Source organism: Ostrinia furnacalis, unplaced genomic scaffold (assembly GCF_004193835.3).
Source record: "Ostrinia furnacalis isolate ACB-3 unplaced genomic scaffold, ASM419383v2 OfSCF0895, whole genome shotgun sequence".
Classification (NCBI taxonomy): domain Eukaryota; kingdom Metazoa; phylum Arthropoda; class Insecta; order Lepidoptera; family Crambidae; genus Ostrinia; species Ostrinia furnacalis.
In genome coordinates this window covers 1-19680 of record NW_021131134.1, presented here as the reverse complement: position 1 = coordinate 19680, position 19680 = coordinate 1, and the positions used below count along the sequence as shown (strand labels likewise).

The window sequence follows — 19680 nt, the reverse complement described above, 5'->3', positions numbered from 1 at the left end:
TCAGTATTTAGCCCCTAACAAATATGGCGTCTTTAACATTTCAAGAGTACATATAAAGGAATATAATTTTTAATATCAACATCAGGTCAATGAGTCTCCAATGCAGGAGCACGACCGTCTCTAATGTACCAGAGGCAAATGGAGGATATGGCCTCCACTCCCAAACTCTGTGCAGATTCTGCCATACAGAAGAAGAACACAAGGAAAAATTTCCGTGCTTTTAAGCGATTTTGTGAAAATATTATTGGCAGGTAGTTGCTATTTGCTCATAAGATAGGCCCCCTTAATTTAATTTATTGTCCGTGGTGCATAATCTTTTCTTAAAGGTTTTAAACCTTTGTTTGTCACCTGTCATCCGCTTTGCAATGGAGGGAAGTCGAACCTTAATTTCGAACTCCTCCTATGTTCTTCTGATTAATTTCGTTGCGGGTTCAATGACAGTTTAACTTTCCCCCGGGACAAACTTGACCTTTATTGGTTGGGTTTTTGTGGCGGTCAAGCTGTAGATCCTGGCTACACAGGAGTTGCAGCGGTGGGAACGAGAGGTGGGAATAGTCCCGTTAAAATACAGAAGAAGAAACGACCATGCATGTTCTCTGCTCATGCGGCCCGCTTATGAGCAAAAGAAGTGTCCATCTCGGGCGACACATCATGCACCCGGATGAGATAGCAGATATCACGCTCCAAAGAATCTGGAAATTTATAGACTCAACGGGACTAAGCAGTGAACTCTAAAGACAAGGGCTGCCACAATAGATCAAACCTGGTCGAGCTGGCGCAAATGAAGGCCCAAAAACCCAATTAATAATAAAATACACTCCCCACGCTGGCCAGACGGGTTGGGGAGGCCTGATGTTCTCATGTTTGTCCCTTAGTCGCTTCTTACGACATCCATGGAAAGATTGAGTGTGGTAGACCAGATTCACCACGGTAAAGATTTTGCATTAACTATAGTCTGGTCTGCGAGCACGTAGAATTTTGTCCAATGACCCCAAGCTACCCATCCTTATCGCTCGCGCGTAATTATGTTGATGTAGCGCTCGCACACTCACTGCGGGCGCCCGTGGCACAGTCGCGACAGCAATATAATTACGCGCGAGCGATAAGGATGGGTAGCTTGGGGTCATTGGACAAAATTCTACGTGCTCGCAGACCGGGCTTTAGAAACATCCCATATTAAATAATATAATTCACAATAGTTATTAGTAAAACAAAACATTTTGTGAATTAATTTGTACTTATTTCTTTGAACTGTTTAAAAACATGTCAATAAATCATGTCACTTTTTATATTTTATTATACAACACATTGACCTACTGAAAAATGGTTAAAATATTCTTCAATTTTGAACCTTGCATAAAACAAGTAAAAGTTCAATTTCGTTTGTGGAGTTTGTCATTTTTCGGTAGGTAACCGTACTTATATGAGTAACTCATTTTGTATACAAATTTACACGATGCTAAAGTTAACATTAAGAGTAACGTTTTAACTAAGATTCATCAATATCGTAATACTATAGCGGGATTTAGAGAAGTCATTTAACTTTACGTGCTATTAAAATATCTGAAATCTGTCTACGGGGTCTAAAAAACCTCGTACGTGCTGAAACGAGGTGATTTTGATACTCAAATACAACTTTGTATGGAACCAAAATCGAGAACTTTAAAATAATCATTTCTATATTAATTGATCGATCATCTATTATAATATTACTGTCTATGAACTAGTGATTTTTTTAAATTTGATGTTGTTTCTAAACAAAAATATGTTGTATCTAAGTATCGATGTCACCCTCTTTTGGATCGAACATGGCTTATAAATTATAATAAATAATATATCATAAATAAAGATTTATTAAAGTTCAAGAAAGGTAGGAGAATTTGGGAAAAAAATCGGAAATACATAAAATATTGTTTCTTCTTCATAAGAGATATCGATATTATGTTAAAGTTGGCAAGATCATCACTTTATTATGGCATTATTGAAGTTCGAACGAAACTCAAAACTTGATTCAATTTGAAGCATAGAATCTATGACTAACATTGAATCAAGTTTTGTACAGTGAGCGTCAAATAATTCGTGACACCCAAAGTAGCCAAAAAGTTCGCAAAATGTTTCCTGGGTAAAAAAGAAAGAGTTTTAATTAGTCCGTCAGTTAACTTATCAAAAAATACTCGACACCTATTTTTCACTTTTTCAAACTAATGAAAATTTAAAGAGATACAGCGCGCCAAAGTTCAGAAGAAGAGGCCGGTGACGTCAATGAGTGCTTAAAATTGCAGCACTTCGTGACGTCGCGCGGAACTTCAATGCTCCATAGCTTTGTAATTATGTGTTTGATTTACAATTAAAAATATACGTGTCCAATATTTTTTGATATTAAAATTTACGGACTAAACATTTTTGGCCACTTTGGGTGTCACGAAATATTTGATACGAATCTGTTTTATAACTTGCTCCGTAGGTACAGTTAAATGACGACTCTCGGTCCATCAGAATAATGTATCATTTAGCGTGAAACATTTAGAATCATGTATTGAAGTTAGTGGTTTTTCAATTTTCTACAGAATTTTAAACATAGTACTTTAGTTTGTATCAATAAACGTGTATATCTACTTCTTGCTTTTTATTTTTTCCATTTGAAATTAACATAATGGTTGCGCCATAAATTAAAGAGTTGGTTTGTTATCCGCGTGCAAAATGCATCTCCTACTCCCATCCTTATCCCGCACGTATTACTAGAAGAGTACGAGTATATTTGCGTCATCCACGAGAGGTCGCTACTGTTGGTTTTTTCGAGTTTCATCGCACGCACCGCCGGGAAGTGATGACCGCGTGACCGCTCCTCTGATTTAATTGTTTCTCCCGCTAATTAGACTTTGTAATCGGTATACCTTGAACCTATGTGTCTGTGAACGTGTAACTTGCTAAAAGTGCTACGTAAAGTGCGTCTTTTCGTCTTGGAAGAGGGATTATCCTGGCCGCCCATTTGCTCGACCGCGTGGTACCACGAGGCACCGGAAAGAAGCCCTTGCGACTCCATCTACGACAACCAGGAACTCAAGGTACGTGCAATCCTCTCCTTCTTCCACCGGGCTGTTTCCTATTGTTGTTTCTCCCGCCCAGCCCGGCACTTCCAGCATTTTGCACGAGGTGTACCGACCGCCATTTTCGCCATCACTTCTTTGTAGACTCCGCTTTATTGAAAACCCCGCAAAATAATTTAGATACAGTCCACTTGTTCTTTGCTCCCCTTTTGCCCCCTTAACTATGATTTAACTTATAATTACGCTCATCCACATAATTAAAAATAAAATATTTACGAGAAATAATCCATTTAAAAACTAACAGGTGACTAATATTAAAAGTATTATGACCTAGGTATAGCATTCGATAAGTAATTAATTTGAAGAAAAAAACCCTCGGTGCGCGTACCATTGATTTATAAAATTAAAATTATTATTTTTATTTAAATTATTAGTATGAAAGATTACGCGGTAATAAGCGGTTTACGATTTACGAGGTATTAAAAAAAACTACTTACTAGATCTCGTTCATAACAATTTTCGTTGGTAGTTTTTATAGTAATGTACAGTCACGGAATGAAAAGGTTCGTCAGTTTTCAAATTGATTCCTTCAACGAATCGCGAGCACTTATTACCTTTTGAAACTATGTTACAGAATAATCTCGAGTTAGAGAAAGTAATCTTTAACTGTTCGTTAGTAAAGTTCAAAATTATTCAGATAAAAGTTGTTTGACGATTTATCTTGTCAAGAAGATTATTATGATTGATAAAGTAAAACCTTCTTGTTGGTTCAACCTGCCATTATTATTCCTAATTAATAAAAAAACTATTGTCAATTGGTCAATGTCATCATTGCATTGCACTGATGGGATAGAAAAATAAACAAGCAAAACCTTATTCGTTAGCAAACGTCATATTTATTTAAATGTTAGCAGCACTGTTTCTTGCACTGTTATGTTGGCAGGTTTGACTCTTACAGTACCTAGTGCAAGCGAAAACCGACACTAAGGTGACGAACCTTTTCATTCCGCGACTGTACATCATATTATGTTGTTTTTAGATTTTTCATTTTCTTATTTTAGAAGTTAGAGGGGGGGGACCAACTTTTTTCCACTTTGGAAGCGTCTGACACGCAAACTATTCGGTTTAGAAAAAAAATGTTATAGAAACCTCGATATCATTTTTGAAGACCTATCCATAGATACCCCACACGCATGTGTTTGATGAAAAAAATTTTTTTGAGTTTCAGTTCTAAGTATGGGGAGCCAATATTTATTATATTTTTTTTATTTTTGCATCAAAATCTTAATGCGGTTCACAGAATAGGTACATCTACTTACCAAGTTTCAACAGTATAGCTCCTACAGTTTCGGGAAAAAATAGCTGTGACATACGGACGGACAGACAGACATGACGAATCTATAAGGGTTCCGTTTTTTGCCATTTGGCTACGGAACCCTAACTAGTTCAATTGAAGTGAATTTCTATTTTTTTTTCATTTCGTATAAATGTCAAAGCCTAAATTTTGAATGCAGATTTCTTAAAAAAAGGAATATTTTCTTTGAGAAGAAAGGAAAAATAACAGTAATACAAAAACATACTTTCAACATGTTTATTATTTCAAAAACAATGTTTATCGTAAACTAAGAACATCAACCGAGCAAGTTCTTCAAAACTACTTCCAATCCCGGCAAAAGTCCCGAGGTCCCGCCGGTCGCGCCCCCGGGACTGCTACCGCTACCACCGCTACCGCCGCTACCACCGCTACCACCGCTACCTCCGCTCCCTCCGCTACCGTTACCGCAATCCCCTCCGTTGTTCCCTCCGTTGTTACCTCCGTTATTACCTCCGTTGTTACTGCCATCGTTGTCGCAGCCGTCGTCACAACCGGGCTTGGGATCGGCGAAGCAGGTGCTTATCTAGAATAAAGACAACATCATTATTAGGTGATTATCACACTGCACCGCGCTCCGCCGCGGTACGCGGGACGACAGATTTAATCATTGTATGCAAGTTCCTCAGTTTGTATAGAAAACACGCGCGGCACAACACACTGACAACGCGTCTGTGCGCGGGATTCTTTATAGATATGTAGCCACGCGGACCGCGGCGGAGCGCGGTGCAGTGTGATAATCGCGTTATACACTCGCGAGCAAAAATATGGAATCACCCTATTCGTTTCAAGCGATCTCAAAAACTAAATGACTAATAGAAGACAAATAAAAATGGTACCATTTTAAAGGTTAATTATAAACTTCAAAATGATACCACATACAGTCGTGGTCAACTAATTAGGGACAGATATAATACTAAGCAATACTAAGTGTTCATATCCTATTATTGTGAGCTTCATTCAATATTACTGGCTGTTACTTTGTAAACATATTGACTACTATTTTATTTATTCAATAAATAATAAGCTTGTATTGTATCAAAGTCAAAGCACAATAATGTTTTAATAATAGCAATTGTAAAGCCGGTGTTACACTAAGACTGAGTTGTACCATCTAACTTTGTCCGTAATTATAACGTTAACCGGCGTTTTTTGTATGGAGTTTGACCACAGATATGGATTAGAGTAGATANTTAACACTAGAGTGCTCGCGCCCCTAAATACTCCTAGAGTGCTCGCGCGGGTCACATATGTCACCCATTATGATATGGGTTTATTTTTTCTAATTTTAATTAATACAAGTAAAACAATTTATAATATTAAACATAAACAATATTTCTTACTAAATAATTTAAAAAAAATGAGTAATTCTTTCATGAACTCATATTATACACCAAAATAAATACTTCAATATTTTCCAAATATTTTAGAGTCCACGAGACCAAAGTCGTTTAAATAGTCCTTGGACCCATTATTTTGGCAAAAATATCACCTAATTAGAAAGTTAATCAATAGATTGATCTTATTCTGTGATTTTTTGATCACAACTCGGGCACGATTTGATTTGATGATCTGGACAAAAACGCCTATTCCACTTGTTACATTTGCTTACGAGTGCTTCGATTTCTTGCTCTTGGGCGATAAACACATCGTCCTTTGCCACAGTACTGGCAAGTTTTGTGCTAGTCGGTGTTCTCGCAACCCCAGACGAATCCTGGTTTTTAATTTTATAGACCTAGGTATATTATTACTACATTACTTACAGTCTAAAACAACTACTTTCTTGCAACAGTTTATGCTTATAAGCAATATAATTATTGTAAAAGTTTAAAAAATGGTTAAAAAGTATAACTTTGAACTTACATGAAAGTAAACTTGATTTTAAACCGCGATGATAAGATTTCAAACAATTCCTCGAGTGCTCGCGCGGGGGACATGCGTCACCCAAACACTTTAAATGTTTTCTGCACTCACATTGATGCGTCTAGCAAGATGGCGTTACTACTATCATGTGCGACAATACATGCTCGAGGAATACCTAAGAAGGCAGCACTGTAGCTCGATACCTTGAAAAAATATTTACAAATTTTACACCCTGGGTGACATATGTCACCCGCGCGAGCACTCTAGTGTTAAGAAAGTAATGATCGTTATTCCATTATGTTAAATAGTACTACTAGTAATTCATACCTACTTACCTAATTTCATACTTTTAAATATTCTAGTACCTGACCTAGTTTCATAAAATAAAGACTAACTCAAGCTTTTTATATTTAATAAATGTAAAAATGCGTAGTTTTGCGAATACGTTTTCTTTCATAGTAGGTACCTAGTTTTGAAGATATTTCTAAACGACAAAATGCAGTGCCGTCGTATACATAGACTTATACTACGATCACTGACCTAACTTCCTGATTTATTTGTAACTTGTGCTGTTAATTACAATTCTCAATCCGTAAATAATTTCTTCTTTCTACCGTGTTCGTACTACTGTTCTCGTAAAATTATCGTAACCGATTGTTGTAATCGGATTACATGAACATCACTCGACCATGTATGTCCATTTGGACATATCGGAATGGCACGCTTTGACGAGCAACTTGCTGCATCTACTCTAATCCATATCTGTGATCTATCCATATCTGTGAGTTTGACAGATTTTTGAAGTTTGTCAAAGTTAAAGTAAGATGGTGCAACCCANACTAGTTTTATTGAATTTTCTACAACAGTACTGATCCTCATTGGAGCATCCAGTTCGAAGAGCCAGGAAACGAATACGCCAAGAACTTCAAAGTCAAAAATGTCCAGAAATTGAGAGCATTTATTTCGATGGTAGAAAAGACAAGACCTTGATTTACCAAAAGCGAGACAATCGTTTCTATAAAAATGTCGTTTCAAAAGAACATATTTCTTTAATCACTGAGCCAGGATCAGTTTATTTGGGACATATAACAGTACCATCTGGAACGGGAAAGGTCATAGCTCATTCAATTTGTTCATTTTTGATTCAGAAGGAACTAGACTTAAGTGATTTGGTAGTTATTGGATGCGATGGTACTGTAACAAATACTGGATGGAAAAACGGAGCAATACGTTTTATAGAATTAAAGTTAGGCAGACCAATGCAATGGTTCATATGTCAATTACATGCTAATGAGCTTCCTCTACGTTATTTGTTCACTGCATTGGATGGAGCAACAAGTGGACCCCAACTTTACTCAGGACCAATTGGAAAAGCATTAGAAAACTGCACCAGCCTTCCTGTCGTGGAGTTTTCAGCGATACCTTCCATAAATTTGCCAGTTTTACTAAAGGAAACAGAAGACAACTTAAGCACTGATCAAAAATATTTTTATCAAATCTGTCACGCTGTAAGTAGTGGTACTTGTTCTCAAAATTTGTTACGCAGGAATCCTGGAAAAATGGCTCACTCACGATGGTTGACAACAGCTAACAGAATATTAAGACTATAATTATGTAGCGAAATCCAATCCTTCTCTGAACCTTATTAAACTCACGGAATATAATAGTAAAAGTTTATGCTCCTGTATGGTTTAGTATAAAAAAAGATAGTTCGTTCAAGCAAGGCCCAATGCATGTTTTTAAATTAATTACATTATCAAGATGTTTGAGTTCTGACGTGAAGAAAATTATTGATCCAGTAATTCAAAGAAACGCGTTTTTTGCACACCCTGAAAATCTTTTATTAGCTATGCTGTATGATGAAAAAAATTATATCAGAGAATTGGGTTTGCGACGAATAATCGCAGCAAGAAAAAATCTAGTACCTGGTGTTCGCATATTCAAAACTCCCAAGTTGAACTTTAATGCTAACGACTATACTGATATGATTATATGGGGTGAGTCGCAAGTCACACCCCCTCCCATGTTATATAAAATCAGTGACAAAGAGTTGGAAGAATTACTTCAAGCGTCACATACTATCACAGCGTTTCCGGATTTTCCCTGTCATACTCAAGCAGTTGAACGATGTGTTAAAATGGTGACTGAGGCATCGATGGCTGTGTCTGGTGAGAAGGCAAGAGATGGATTTATTCGAGGTAAAATACAATCTCGAGCAATAATGCCATCGTTCGATACTAAAAAGAATTTCAATGTTCAGGAAAAAATATTGTAAAATTCACAGTTTTCGAAGTTTTCCTTAATTTTTTATTTTTTTCCCAACCGCGATTTTTCGAATAAAACTATTGTATTCATAAAATTGATCTTTTATTTACACAAAACCTGTAAAATAAATCATTTTTCATTATTGTATTTAATAGTAGACAGATTTTAAAAAGTTGCGAAAAAAAAAAAAAAAAAAAACAATAATTTCAAACGGCGGTAGAGGGCTAAAAAATACATTTTAAAAATAAAATAAAAATATACTTGATATTATATTGCTCTAATGCAACTTTTGGCAGGTATTCAAATTCATTTGCGCAACTTTTTTTTTTAGCCATACATTGACGCTCCACCCTAATGGCTAGGCTTCACGAGCACACCTACATGGCTCGGCTTCACTAGCACACCTACATGGCTAGGGTTCACTAGCACACCTACATGGCTAGGCTTCACTTGCACACTTAACTAGTCCTTAACGCAAATAAACCAACACTTAATCGGTCTGTATAATAAAATTTTATTAAGTTCATATTATCAGAGGGTAGCCCCCATCATATACGAACATAATAATTTGAATACAATGTGCTCCGTATTATGCCCGTTCCGGCGGAGAATAGCCCCGACCATATACGAGACGCACTACAGCACACAAGATTCGAACATGCATTTCATAGTCTTACAGGCATCAATTTCATTATGTTAGTATCATCAGAGGGTAACCCCATCATATACGAACATAATAGTTTGAATACAAATGTGCTTCGTATTATGTCCGTTCCGCCGGTGTTCGAGCCGACCAAACCCATTGTCACCCTACTGTCTCGCGTTATCCGCATCGTACCACAGAATTGATGGCTACCGTTCTTGTGACGTGATCTCCGCAACAGCCAATCAGAAGAGGCTGCGATCGCGTGATTTCTAAGCAGCCAATGGACGCGCTGCTACCCCTACCGTTAAGTTTTAAAACTTGTATTTGTCAAATATGTCTATTCACTCCAATAAATGTATTCACAAGCTGAACTAGCATTTTTCTATTAAACAAAAGTGGCGACCGTGACAGGACCTTGCAACTCTAATCGGATCCCGAAGTTCGCAGGTTCACTATTTGCCGACTGGAGGAATCAAAACCGCAATCTGCAGCGACTACGAAGCTCAGCAAAGCAGCCCATAGCCGCGCCGCAGACCGCCTACGTGCCAGCTTGGCTATTGAAAGCCCAAGCCACCTCCGCCTACATCGGCCTACTCCGAGGAGCCAGCTCACAAGCCCCAGCAGCATCCAGCAGTCGAGACTACGCATTTCTTCGACCCAGCATTGCCTACCATTCTTAAACGTGAGCCCGTTCCTTTTCTTTCCTAGTTCAAAATTCCTCTTTGACTTGTGCTACATTGAGTTAACTCTAAAAAGGCCTAGGTATTCTAAATTAATTTCCAATTTGTTTCGATTTTGCACTATTTATTTGCACTATTTCACTGCCTAACCTATTATTTCGACAAATTATTTTACCTACCTACCTACCTTCTCACTGTTGCAAATATTTCAAATTCCATTCGATAACTTTAACTTCACTGTGCTTATTTTCAATTCAAAAGGTTATTAATCATTTATTTGCTGAGTATTTCCCACTTTTTAAGCACTTTTGATCTAAAACTTAAATAAATTCAACCTTTCACACCTATATCACGCACTATTTTGCACTCCATTAAAATTAATTAAACTTTCCTTTTAATCATACGTTCTGCAAGCATTCCGCATTTAAATCATTCCGCAACAGTTGTTTATTCCAAACTATCTCAATTCCAGTGCTCCGCTCGGCTCGTCCACGGCACGCGTCGATCGGGTTCGCTGCGTGACGTCACCTATTGTCTCCGCGGAGCCCGGCCGCCGCACAGCTGATCGTGCTTGCCGACCGGTTTTTTCAACTCGTCGTGCAATCACCTGGACTGCGAAGCGAGGAGCGTATCGTATGCAATTTTGTTAACTTGAATAATAGTTTCTAACGTCATTTAGCTTTCTGATTAATTTTATCGCAATGTCTATCGAAACACAAACTCCTATAGATTTGAAATCTCTTCTAGTAAAGCGTAGCAATATTAAAGGACGGTTAACTAAATTTAAAAATCATGTAGAATCTTTGCAATCTTTAGAAAATGTTTCTGAATTTGAAACCAACAAACTTGCGATGAAATTATCCAGGATTGAAGCCTTGTTTGTTGAATTTGACGAGTTGCAAAATCAAATAGAATCTTTTAGTGAAGGTAATCGAGAACAGGAGTTAACTATTCGCGATGTTTTTGAACAAGACTTCGATCATTATGTTTGTATTGCTCAGGATTTGATAAAGGCGAATTCACCTTCTAAAATACCTATGTTTGCATCATGTCCATCGAATGATTCAAATCATAAACAACATTCTAACTGTCATGATGGTGGCCAATGTAATAATGAAACACTTGGTTTCAAATTGCCAATCATTAAAATTCCCAATTTCGATGGTACCTATTTTAAATGGTTGGAGTTTAAGGAAACTTTCAGCTCATTAATTCATGAAAATACACAAATCAAAAATATTTATAAATTTCATTATTTAAATTCATATTTGGAGGGTGAAGCTGCTCGCGTTATTTGCAACTTGGAAGTTACAGACAAAAATTATTGTCAAGCCTGGAACTTATTATGTGAAAGGTTCGACAATAAAAGGCAATTAATAAGCAATCATTTGAGATCTCTTCTTAACTTTGAAACCGTGCGAGAGACCGCCAAGTCACTTCGTTTTATAATTGACCATGTCACAAAAAACTTGCGGGCTCTCAGCACGTTAGGATTGCCTACAGACAAGTGGGATGTCCTAATTATTTATTTGGTCACAGCAAAATTAGACAACACTACATGTTTTAAATGGGAGGAGTTTAGAAATAATATTTCCGAAATACCAACGCTTTCAGACTTTTTTACATTTCTTAAAAACCGAGCTGATGTTTTGGAGACTGTTTATGAATCCAAATTAGACAGACAAAACAAGACCAAACCAGGGAGCAACCCCACACTCTCTAATAAAGTTCAGCAAACTAAATCTTTTGCTGTCACCACTAGTGGCGACAATAGTCAATCCTCTTCTAAGTCTTTAGAGTGTTTGATGTGCAGAGGTGAACATCGTCTTTATGAGTGTTCTTCGTTTAAATCAAAATCTCCTAAGGATAGAAATTCAATAGTCGAGTCTCTAAAGCTATGCAAAAACTGTTTAAAACCAGGCCACAAGGTGGAAGAGTGTAAACTTGTTGGATCTTGTCGTTCGTGTAAAAAACGACACAATTCATTGTTGCATTTTACTCAAAATTCTGATGCCTCTAATTCCTCTCAAACAGTTGTCATGTCTTCTACTCAAACCACCACAAATGTTTTACTGTGCACCGCTAAAATTCAAGTTTCTAATCCCGTTACTAAAAACACTATAACTGTAAAAGCTTTGCTTGACAGCGGAAGCCAGTCGTCTTTCATAACTGATATGGTGAAACAAAGGTTAAATTTAACCCCTTTGCTGTCCCCAAGTGTAAACATAGTCGGCATAGGCAACACTTCTTTAAACATTAATGTTGAGAGATGTGCTATTAATTTACAATCCAACACTAGTCCATTCAATGTAACAATGTATTGTCTAGTCTTACCCCAAATTTCAGACGATATACCTAAGGTTGCATTCGATTCTAGACCTCTAAATCTACCTAATTGTGATCTGGCTGACCCTAGTTTCAACGTGCCATCGCCTATAGACATGCTGATTGGTGCTGATTTGTTCTGGGATTTGATAGGTTCCGAGCAACGTCGCCTTGAAGACTGCAATACCATTCTTCGCAGCTCTAAACTAGGGTGGCTCGTAGCTGGTCCCCTACCTACAATGCCTAAACAACTAACTTCCAATAAAACTATGACATGCAATTTTCTATTGAAAAACGATAATTCCGATAATGATTGCTCTACAAATAATAATCTAGAGCACCTTATCACTAAGTTTTGGGAGCTAGAGAGCTTTCCCGACCGCCAACCCTATTCAAAGGAAGAAAGCCTATGCGAACAGCACTTTCTCTCCACTACTACTCGTCTAACCAATGGTCGTTTTTGTGTGAGTCTCCCTCTTCATCGTAATAGAGATTGCCTAGGTGACTCATACCAACTAGCTAAGAAAAGATTTCTAAATCTTGAAGCACGCTTTAGAAAGCAGCCAGAATTAAAAACAGCCTATTCTGATTTTATCCATGAATATTCTGCGCTTGGTCATTTAACAGATATTGAACTGTCTAGGCCTATAGGTGCCTATTTCCTACCTCATCACCCGGTCATTCGAGAGAATAGCGAGTCAACCAAGTTGCGTGTTGTTTTCGATGCGTCTGCTCGCACTACTTCAGGGGTATCAGTAAATGACATACAATTGGTAGGACCAACTATTCAAGACTCAATATTCAATATACTCATTCGATTTCGCCAACACAAGTACATCATTTCTGGTGACATTGAGAAAATGTACCGGCAGGTTGCTCTTAAAGAATCAGATCGCAATCTACAGCTGATTCTGTGGCGCGACGAAGAGAACCAGGAGCTACGCACTCTACAACTGAACACAGTGACGTATGGTTTCTCCAGCGCTAGTTTTCTCACCACTAGGTGTCTCTGGCAACTTGGTGAGGAATGTAGCGATCCTAAATTAAAAACTATTATACAAAAGGATTTTTACTGCGACGATTTGCTAACCGGATGTGACTCTACATCAGAACTTCGCTACATTCAACGCCAAGTGTCAGCTGAGCTAGCTAAGGGTTGTTTTCCTTTAAGGAAATATAGGTCTAATTTACCAGATCTTTTCTCTCCAGATGCTATAAATGTCGAAGAAGGTAATTTAATTATCAGCAATTCTACCAGCACTCTAGGCATAGGCTGGTCTCCTTCATCTGACTTATTATTTTTTCGAATAGATTGCGAACCAATTAATGTTCTTACTAAAAGATCCATTCTTTCAACAACCTTTAAAATTTTTGATCCCCTTGGATTATTATCCCTGTGCACTATCAAGCCTAAAATGCTTCTTCAAAAACTGTGGTCTCTCAAAATGGACTGGGATGAACCAGTTCCACTAGAATTTCAAAAAACTTGGCTCAAGTTCTCCCAAAATATTTCACATTTATCTACAATAGAACTGCCAAGACACGTCTTAATAGAAAACCATAACTATGTAGAAATGCATTGTTTTTGCGACGCTTCTAAAGAAGCCTATGGCGCATGCATATATCTAAAGTCCATCGACGTCGATGGCAATGTCAGAGTCAATTTACTGTGTGCAAAGGCACGCGTAGCTCCTCTAAAAGCCTCTACAATTCCCAGGTTGGAGCTATCCGCTGCTGTCGTTGGTGCACAGCTGTCTTCATCTGTCTCTCAAGCTCTTCGTTGCACAATTAATCGTCATGTCTATTGGACAGATTCTAGCGTCGTTTTGGGATGGCTGAAAGCACCTAATAAAACCAAAACATTTGTTGCTAATCGAGTGGCGGTTATAGGTGAGCTAACTGATTATTCGTCTTGGCGTCACGTCCCTACATCAGAGAACCCAGCCGACTTACTCTCGCGAGGAGTAGAGCCGCAACACATTAGAAATTGCTCTATGTGGTGGCACGGGCCAACCTTCTTACAACAAGACGAATCTTCATGGCCGCCGTTCCCTATTCTTGCTGTCGAGTTGCCTGAACTTAAAGCCATGCCTGCCTTGGTGGCGGAGGTAGCGTCTTCGACACCAGCAGTGGATTTTCAAAGATTTTCCAAACTCTCCATGCTTCAAAGAGTCTATGCTAGAGTCCTCCGATTTGTTAACAATTGTAGAAACCCCAACAGCAAACTCGTAGGCGAACTTCAAGTAAGCGAACTTAACAAATCTCTACAAACTCTTATCATTGCATCCCAAAACGAATCATTTCCAAATGAAATCTCTCAGTTGCGCCAAGGTAAAACTCTACCAGCGAAGTGTATGTTAGCTTCATTAACTCCTTTCTTAGATGATCAAGGCATCTTACGAGTTCAAGGCCGCATAGAAACCTCTACTTACCAATACGACAAAAAACATCAAATCATTTTAAAGGCCAATCATCCCTTAACCAAGCTTATTTTTCATGAAGAACACGAGCGTCTCCTACACGCAGGACCCCAGCAGATGCTCGCTTCAGTCAGAGATCGCTATTGGCCTATTGGCGGTAGAAACCTAGCCAGAAACGTAGCTCGATCCTGTTTTGTCTGTCGACGTGTTAAGGGCAAAACTATGAGCAATATTATGGGAAACTTGCCTAAGGACCGCGTAGAGCCTGATTTTCCCTTTATTACTGTAGCTACTGATTTTGCTGGACCTTTTCTAATTACTGACCGTAAAGGTCGTGGCTGTAAAATAACCAAATGTTATTTATGTATATTCATATGTTTTAGATATCACTGCATTCACTTAGAGGCTGTCAGCGAATTAAGTAAAGATGCATTTGTTCTCACTCTCAAAAGATTTATTGCACGTAGAGGCATACCTACTACTATTTATTGTGATAATGGCACAAACTTTGTTGCTGCAGCCAAAGAAATTAGTAATTTTATGAATTCAAATCAGGATTCTATACACGAGTTTGCAACTCGTCAAGGAATAGATTTTAAATTCTCGCCTGCATACGCTCCTCACTTTAACGGTCTAGCTGAGGCCGGAGTTAAATCAGCCAAACACCACATTCACAGAATTTTAGGAAATACTCACCTAACCTTTGAGGAGTTGTCTTCTTTGTTCGCACAAGTCGAAGCTATCCTAAATAGCCGACCCCTATGTCCCCTCAGTCCATCACCCACTGATTTCCAACCACTCACCCCGGCTCACTTTTTGATTGGTAGACAACTCACCGCGCTGCCGTCACCGAGCTTCGTGGACTCCAAGCTGCATCGTCTCGACCGGTTCCAGCGCCTAGAGCAGGCGCGACAACATTTCTGGCAAAGGTGGACCTCTGCATAGCTGGGCATTAACTCGTTAATCCGTTAATCGTTAATTAACGAAGTTAACATTCCTATTAACGGATTAACTTTTAAGTTAACTTTAAAAAATGTTAACGGACTCGTTAACTTCCGTTAAATTATCCCAAGTCCGTTAATCGTTAATCCAGTACCTACTATTTACCAAAAGCACGCTGAAAAACGCTAGAAAAACGCGTTCTGACAAGTACGTTCGGGCTTTCAGAACTTCCAGAACCCAAAACAACAGTTTCTGTAACCAGATAACTAACGACACTTGTTAGTAGGTAATAGGTATGTGTGGGACAACTCTTGCAACTGAATTTAAGACCAGTTTTCCTCCAACCGATTGAGCTGAAATGTGGTATACTTATGTAAGTACGATGACAATGCAATGTTATGGTACCATTGAGCTGGTCTGATGATGTAGTCATGAGGTGGCCATAGGAACTCCTAAATGAAACGGCGACATCGCATCGAATTTGGGTTCGTTGGATTTGTCTTTTCGAGCACTTTAGTACTAGATGATGTCCAGGGTCCTGATGATGGAGTCAGGACGTGGCCATAGGTATTCCTAAACGAAACGGTGGAAACTTATCGAGTTTGGGTTTGCTGGATTTGTCTTTTCGAGCACTTATTGTAATTGAAGCAAGGCTCTGAGATTGAGATACTACTAAAAAGTGTAAAATAAAATTATTTAATAATAATTAAAAAACTTTTTTAAAAACAACTTTTTATTCTGAAATGCAGTTGTACTAAAACGAAAAAAATAATAGGCTAGATGACAAAATTTCAATTATTAGTCCGTCAGACAGATAATTAGAAAATATTAGACTCATAATATTTTTTATTTTCTTTCATAATTAAATACATAATAACAGTGCTACATCGAGTTGAAATGGCGCGATACGTCACGCTTGAGTAGAATTTTTACTCAAAAGTGACGTCACGCGACATTTCAACTCAATATTTTATAATAGTGTAATTATTCGATTATGGAAAAAAATGTGAGTCTAATATTTTCTAATTATCTGTCTTACGGACTAAATAGAATTTCGATTTCATTACCCAGTCATCATCCCTATTGTAACGCAACACCGTATGCCAGCCTATGCCTGCCTCGCCAAGCCAGCGCCAAGCCAGCGCTAAGCCAGCNGTTAAGTACAGGGAATTTAACACCAGGCTGTCAATTAGTAGGTTAAAAATTTGACAGAGAGGGTTCTCTATTTCCTATGTATTACTTTTCTCTATGGTGCAACCCAGCCTAACCATTAGTGGCAAAATTAACCAATTAGTTATTTTAACTACGAATCAAAAAACTGGGCTTTAGTGTAACACCGGCTTTACAAATTGTTAATTTTATTAAAACATTATTTTGCTTTGATACAATACAAGCTTATTATTTATTAAATAAATAAAATATGAAAGACTTGCTAGTATTGTTGTTACTAGTATTTATAGGGAGGTTCGTAATATCAGTCAATTAGCGTTTTCTTTTCCTAATTATAGAAAAGTAAAAATGAATAATACATTAATAATTGTATTCCTCGTCGGTTTGGTAAGTAAATCTATGTTGTTGTTTGCACATAATTCCTATGTACCTATAACTAGCGGCCGCCTGCGACTTCGTACGCGTGGATCCCGTTTTACCCCCTTCATCTATCTTACGCGGTTTAGATTTTTTCATATAAATGTTTTTTCCCGCTAACTCCCGTTCCCGTGGGAATTTTGCAATATCCTGTTGTAACTAAGCTTTAAGTTTACTAAGGTACCTGCATGCCTTTCAAGCGTCTAACTTTAGCGGTTTAGATGTTTCATACAAAAGGATATTCCCGGTAATTCCCATTCCCGTGGGAATTTGGGGAATTCCTTTCTTAGTGCACCTCTACGGTACCTAAGCTGCGTCCCTTCCAAATTTCAAGTGCCTACGTTTAGCCGTTTAGGCTGTGCGTTGAGATGTCAGTCAGTCAGTCAGTTTCTCCTTTTATATGTATATTAGATTTAGATTCAAAAACATAGGACTTTCATAAAAACTTCCAACCCCCGTTTTCCCTTAGGGGTGGAGTCTTGTGGACGACGACAGATCTTATGCTGATCCGTTCAAGTTACATGCAAGGCGGCGATAGGCCATTAAAATTGGCCGGCCACCGGCCTGGGACGTAAATTTGTTTTATGAAAGCAAAGATAAATGAGTTTTTATTCTTTTTTTCACAGATGAGCTTCTGCTTCGTTGCGCCTGTTCCCATACCCCAAACTCCCGGAACTCCCGGCACACCCGGGACCCCCGCCACATCCGAGACCGCCGACACACCTGGCAGTCCCGGCAGTCCCGGCCCACCCGGGACTCGCGGCACTGACAGCCCATACGGGCCTCTCCCCGGTCCCGCCGAACCCGGGGTACTCAGCAGTCCCAGCACACCCGGGATACCATCTGGTCTTCTAAGCGGATTAGCTGCTGTTCTTCAGGAAGTACTCTAATAATTGCAAGACAGAGATCCTTAATTTGTATCTTTGAAATTAAATTATAGGTACTCTAGCAATAATTAAACGTACCAAATAAAATTGTTTTAACGATTTTTTGTTTCAAACCTCTTCATTATGTTCCAACAATGAATCTACTTAAAAACCCTGTCTGTGAGCACGTATAATTTTGTCCAATGACCCTAAGCTACCCATCCTTATCGCTCGCGCTCGGCGACCAGACTTTAAGGTTAGACCAGACCAACGCGTGCAGCCGGCGTGCACGATGACGATGGCGATGGCGACCAGACAGCGTGTATGAATTTGTAGCGATGTGTTCACATCAACGNTGTTAATCTAACTGCACGTTTATTGGACGAAGAGGCGAGCTTAGCAGGTGAAGAGGAACAAGAAACAGCCCTCCTTGTTGCCAATAAGGGGTGGAAAGCAAAGCCCAAACAAAATAAACCAGTTGCGAGTGAGAGCAATACAACTCAGAATAATACAGCAAATAAACATAGATTTGAATGCTATAATTGTGGCAAGCGGGGGCATTTTGCTAGAGAATGTCGTGCTCCTAAAAAATCCAAGAATAGAAAACCTCAGCAAGAAGGTGCAGATATGTTAGCATTTTATGTGGAGAGTAATTCATGCAATGCTGAAGAGAATACCTGGATTTTAGATAGTGGTGCCTCTGCCCACATGACATATAGAAAGGATTTCTTTCTGGAACTAACTGAATGTAAGCAGAAATCATTGACACTTGGAAATAAACAATCCGTGGAAGTATCTGGTATTGGAAAAGTGATGATACAAAGATATGTCAATGGACAGTGGGAGATCAGTGAACTGAATGACGTGTTGTATGTTCCAAGTTTGAGAAGAAACTTATTCTCTGAAGGTGTGATAATACGAAAATCCTATTCTATTGTAAAGAAAGACACGAGTGCCCTGATTTATAAAAACAACAAAGTAGTGATGAGTGCAATTATTAGAGAAAACAATTTATATGAGTTGAACATTAAAACAGTGGTTCCTGATACATGTAACTTAGTTCAAAATAATCAAAGTGATATGAAAATGTGGCATGAAAGGTTAGGACATATTAATCTAAAACAAATTAAAAACATGAGTGCAAATAGTGTTGTGCAGGGACTGGAAATGATTGACAATGGACAAGGCAATTTTGTGTGTGAAGCTTGTGCATATGGGAAGCAATGCAAGTGCCCATTTCACAAATCTGAGCGAGGAGAACTACAGCCAGGTGACTTAGTTTATAGCGACGTCTGTGGACCTATGAGCATCCCATCTATTCAAGGTATGAGATATTTCTTACTTTTCAAAGACGCTGCAACAAGTTACAGGCATGTATATTTTATTAAACACAAAAGTGATGTAATGGAAGCCTTCAAGAAGTACAATACTATGATCAACAATAAATTCATGCACAATGTCCGAATATTACATACTGACAATGGAACAGAGTATGTAAATCAATTTGAAAATTATAAATAACTTGAAAAAATCGAACTGCCTAAGGCGGGAATTGAACCCACGACCTTCCGCTTGCCGGGCGACTGCTCTTCCAACTGAGCTACTTAGACACTGGATGAACCCGTCGAAATTTTCAAGTGTAATACGCTGTTACAGCCAGCGTTTGT

General features: G+C 38.4%; 2 protein-coding genes across 2 annotated transcripts; one reads left to right on the top strand and one right to left on the bottom strand.

Moving 5' to 3' along the window:
- Positions 1-4678: 4678 nt before the first annotated feature.
- LOC114350449 (trihydrophobin-like) lies at positions 4679-9269 on the bottom strand. The gene is made up of 2 exons (XM_028301265.1): positions 9225-9269; positions 4679-4945 (listed from the first exon to the last, which is right to left on the bottom strand). The coding sequence occupies exons 1-2, from the start codon at positions 9267-9269 to the stop codon at positions 4679-4681; spliced, it is 312 nt and encodes a 103-aa protein (XP_028157066.1).
- Positions 9270-16800: 7531 nt separating this feature from the next.
- On the top strand, positions 16801-18092 carry LOC114350447 (cuticle collagen 1-like). The gene is made up of 2 exons (XM_028301263.1): positions 16801-17117; positions 17774-18092. Exons 1-2 carry the CDS (start codon positions 17079-17081, stop codon positions 18035-18037), a joined length of 303 nt encoding a protein of 100 aa, XP_028157064.1. The 5' UTR covers positions 16801-17078; the 3' UTR covers positions 18038-18092.
- Positions 18093-19680: the final 1588 nt, after the last annotated feature.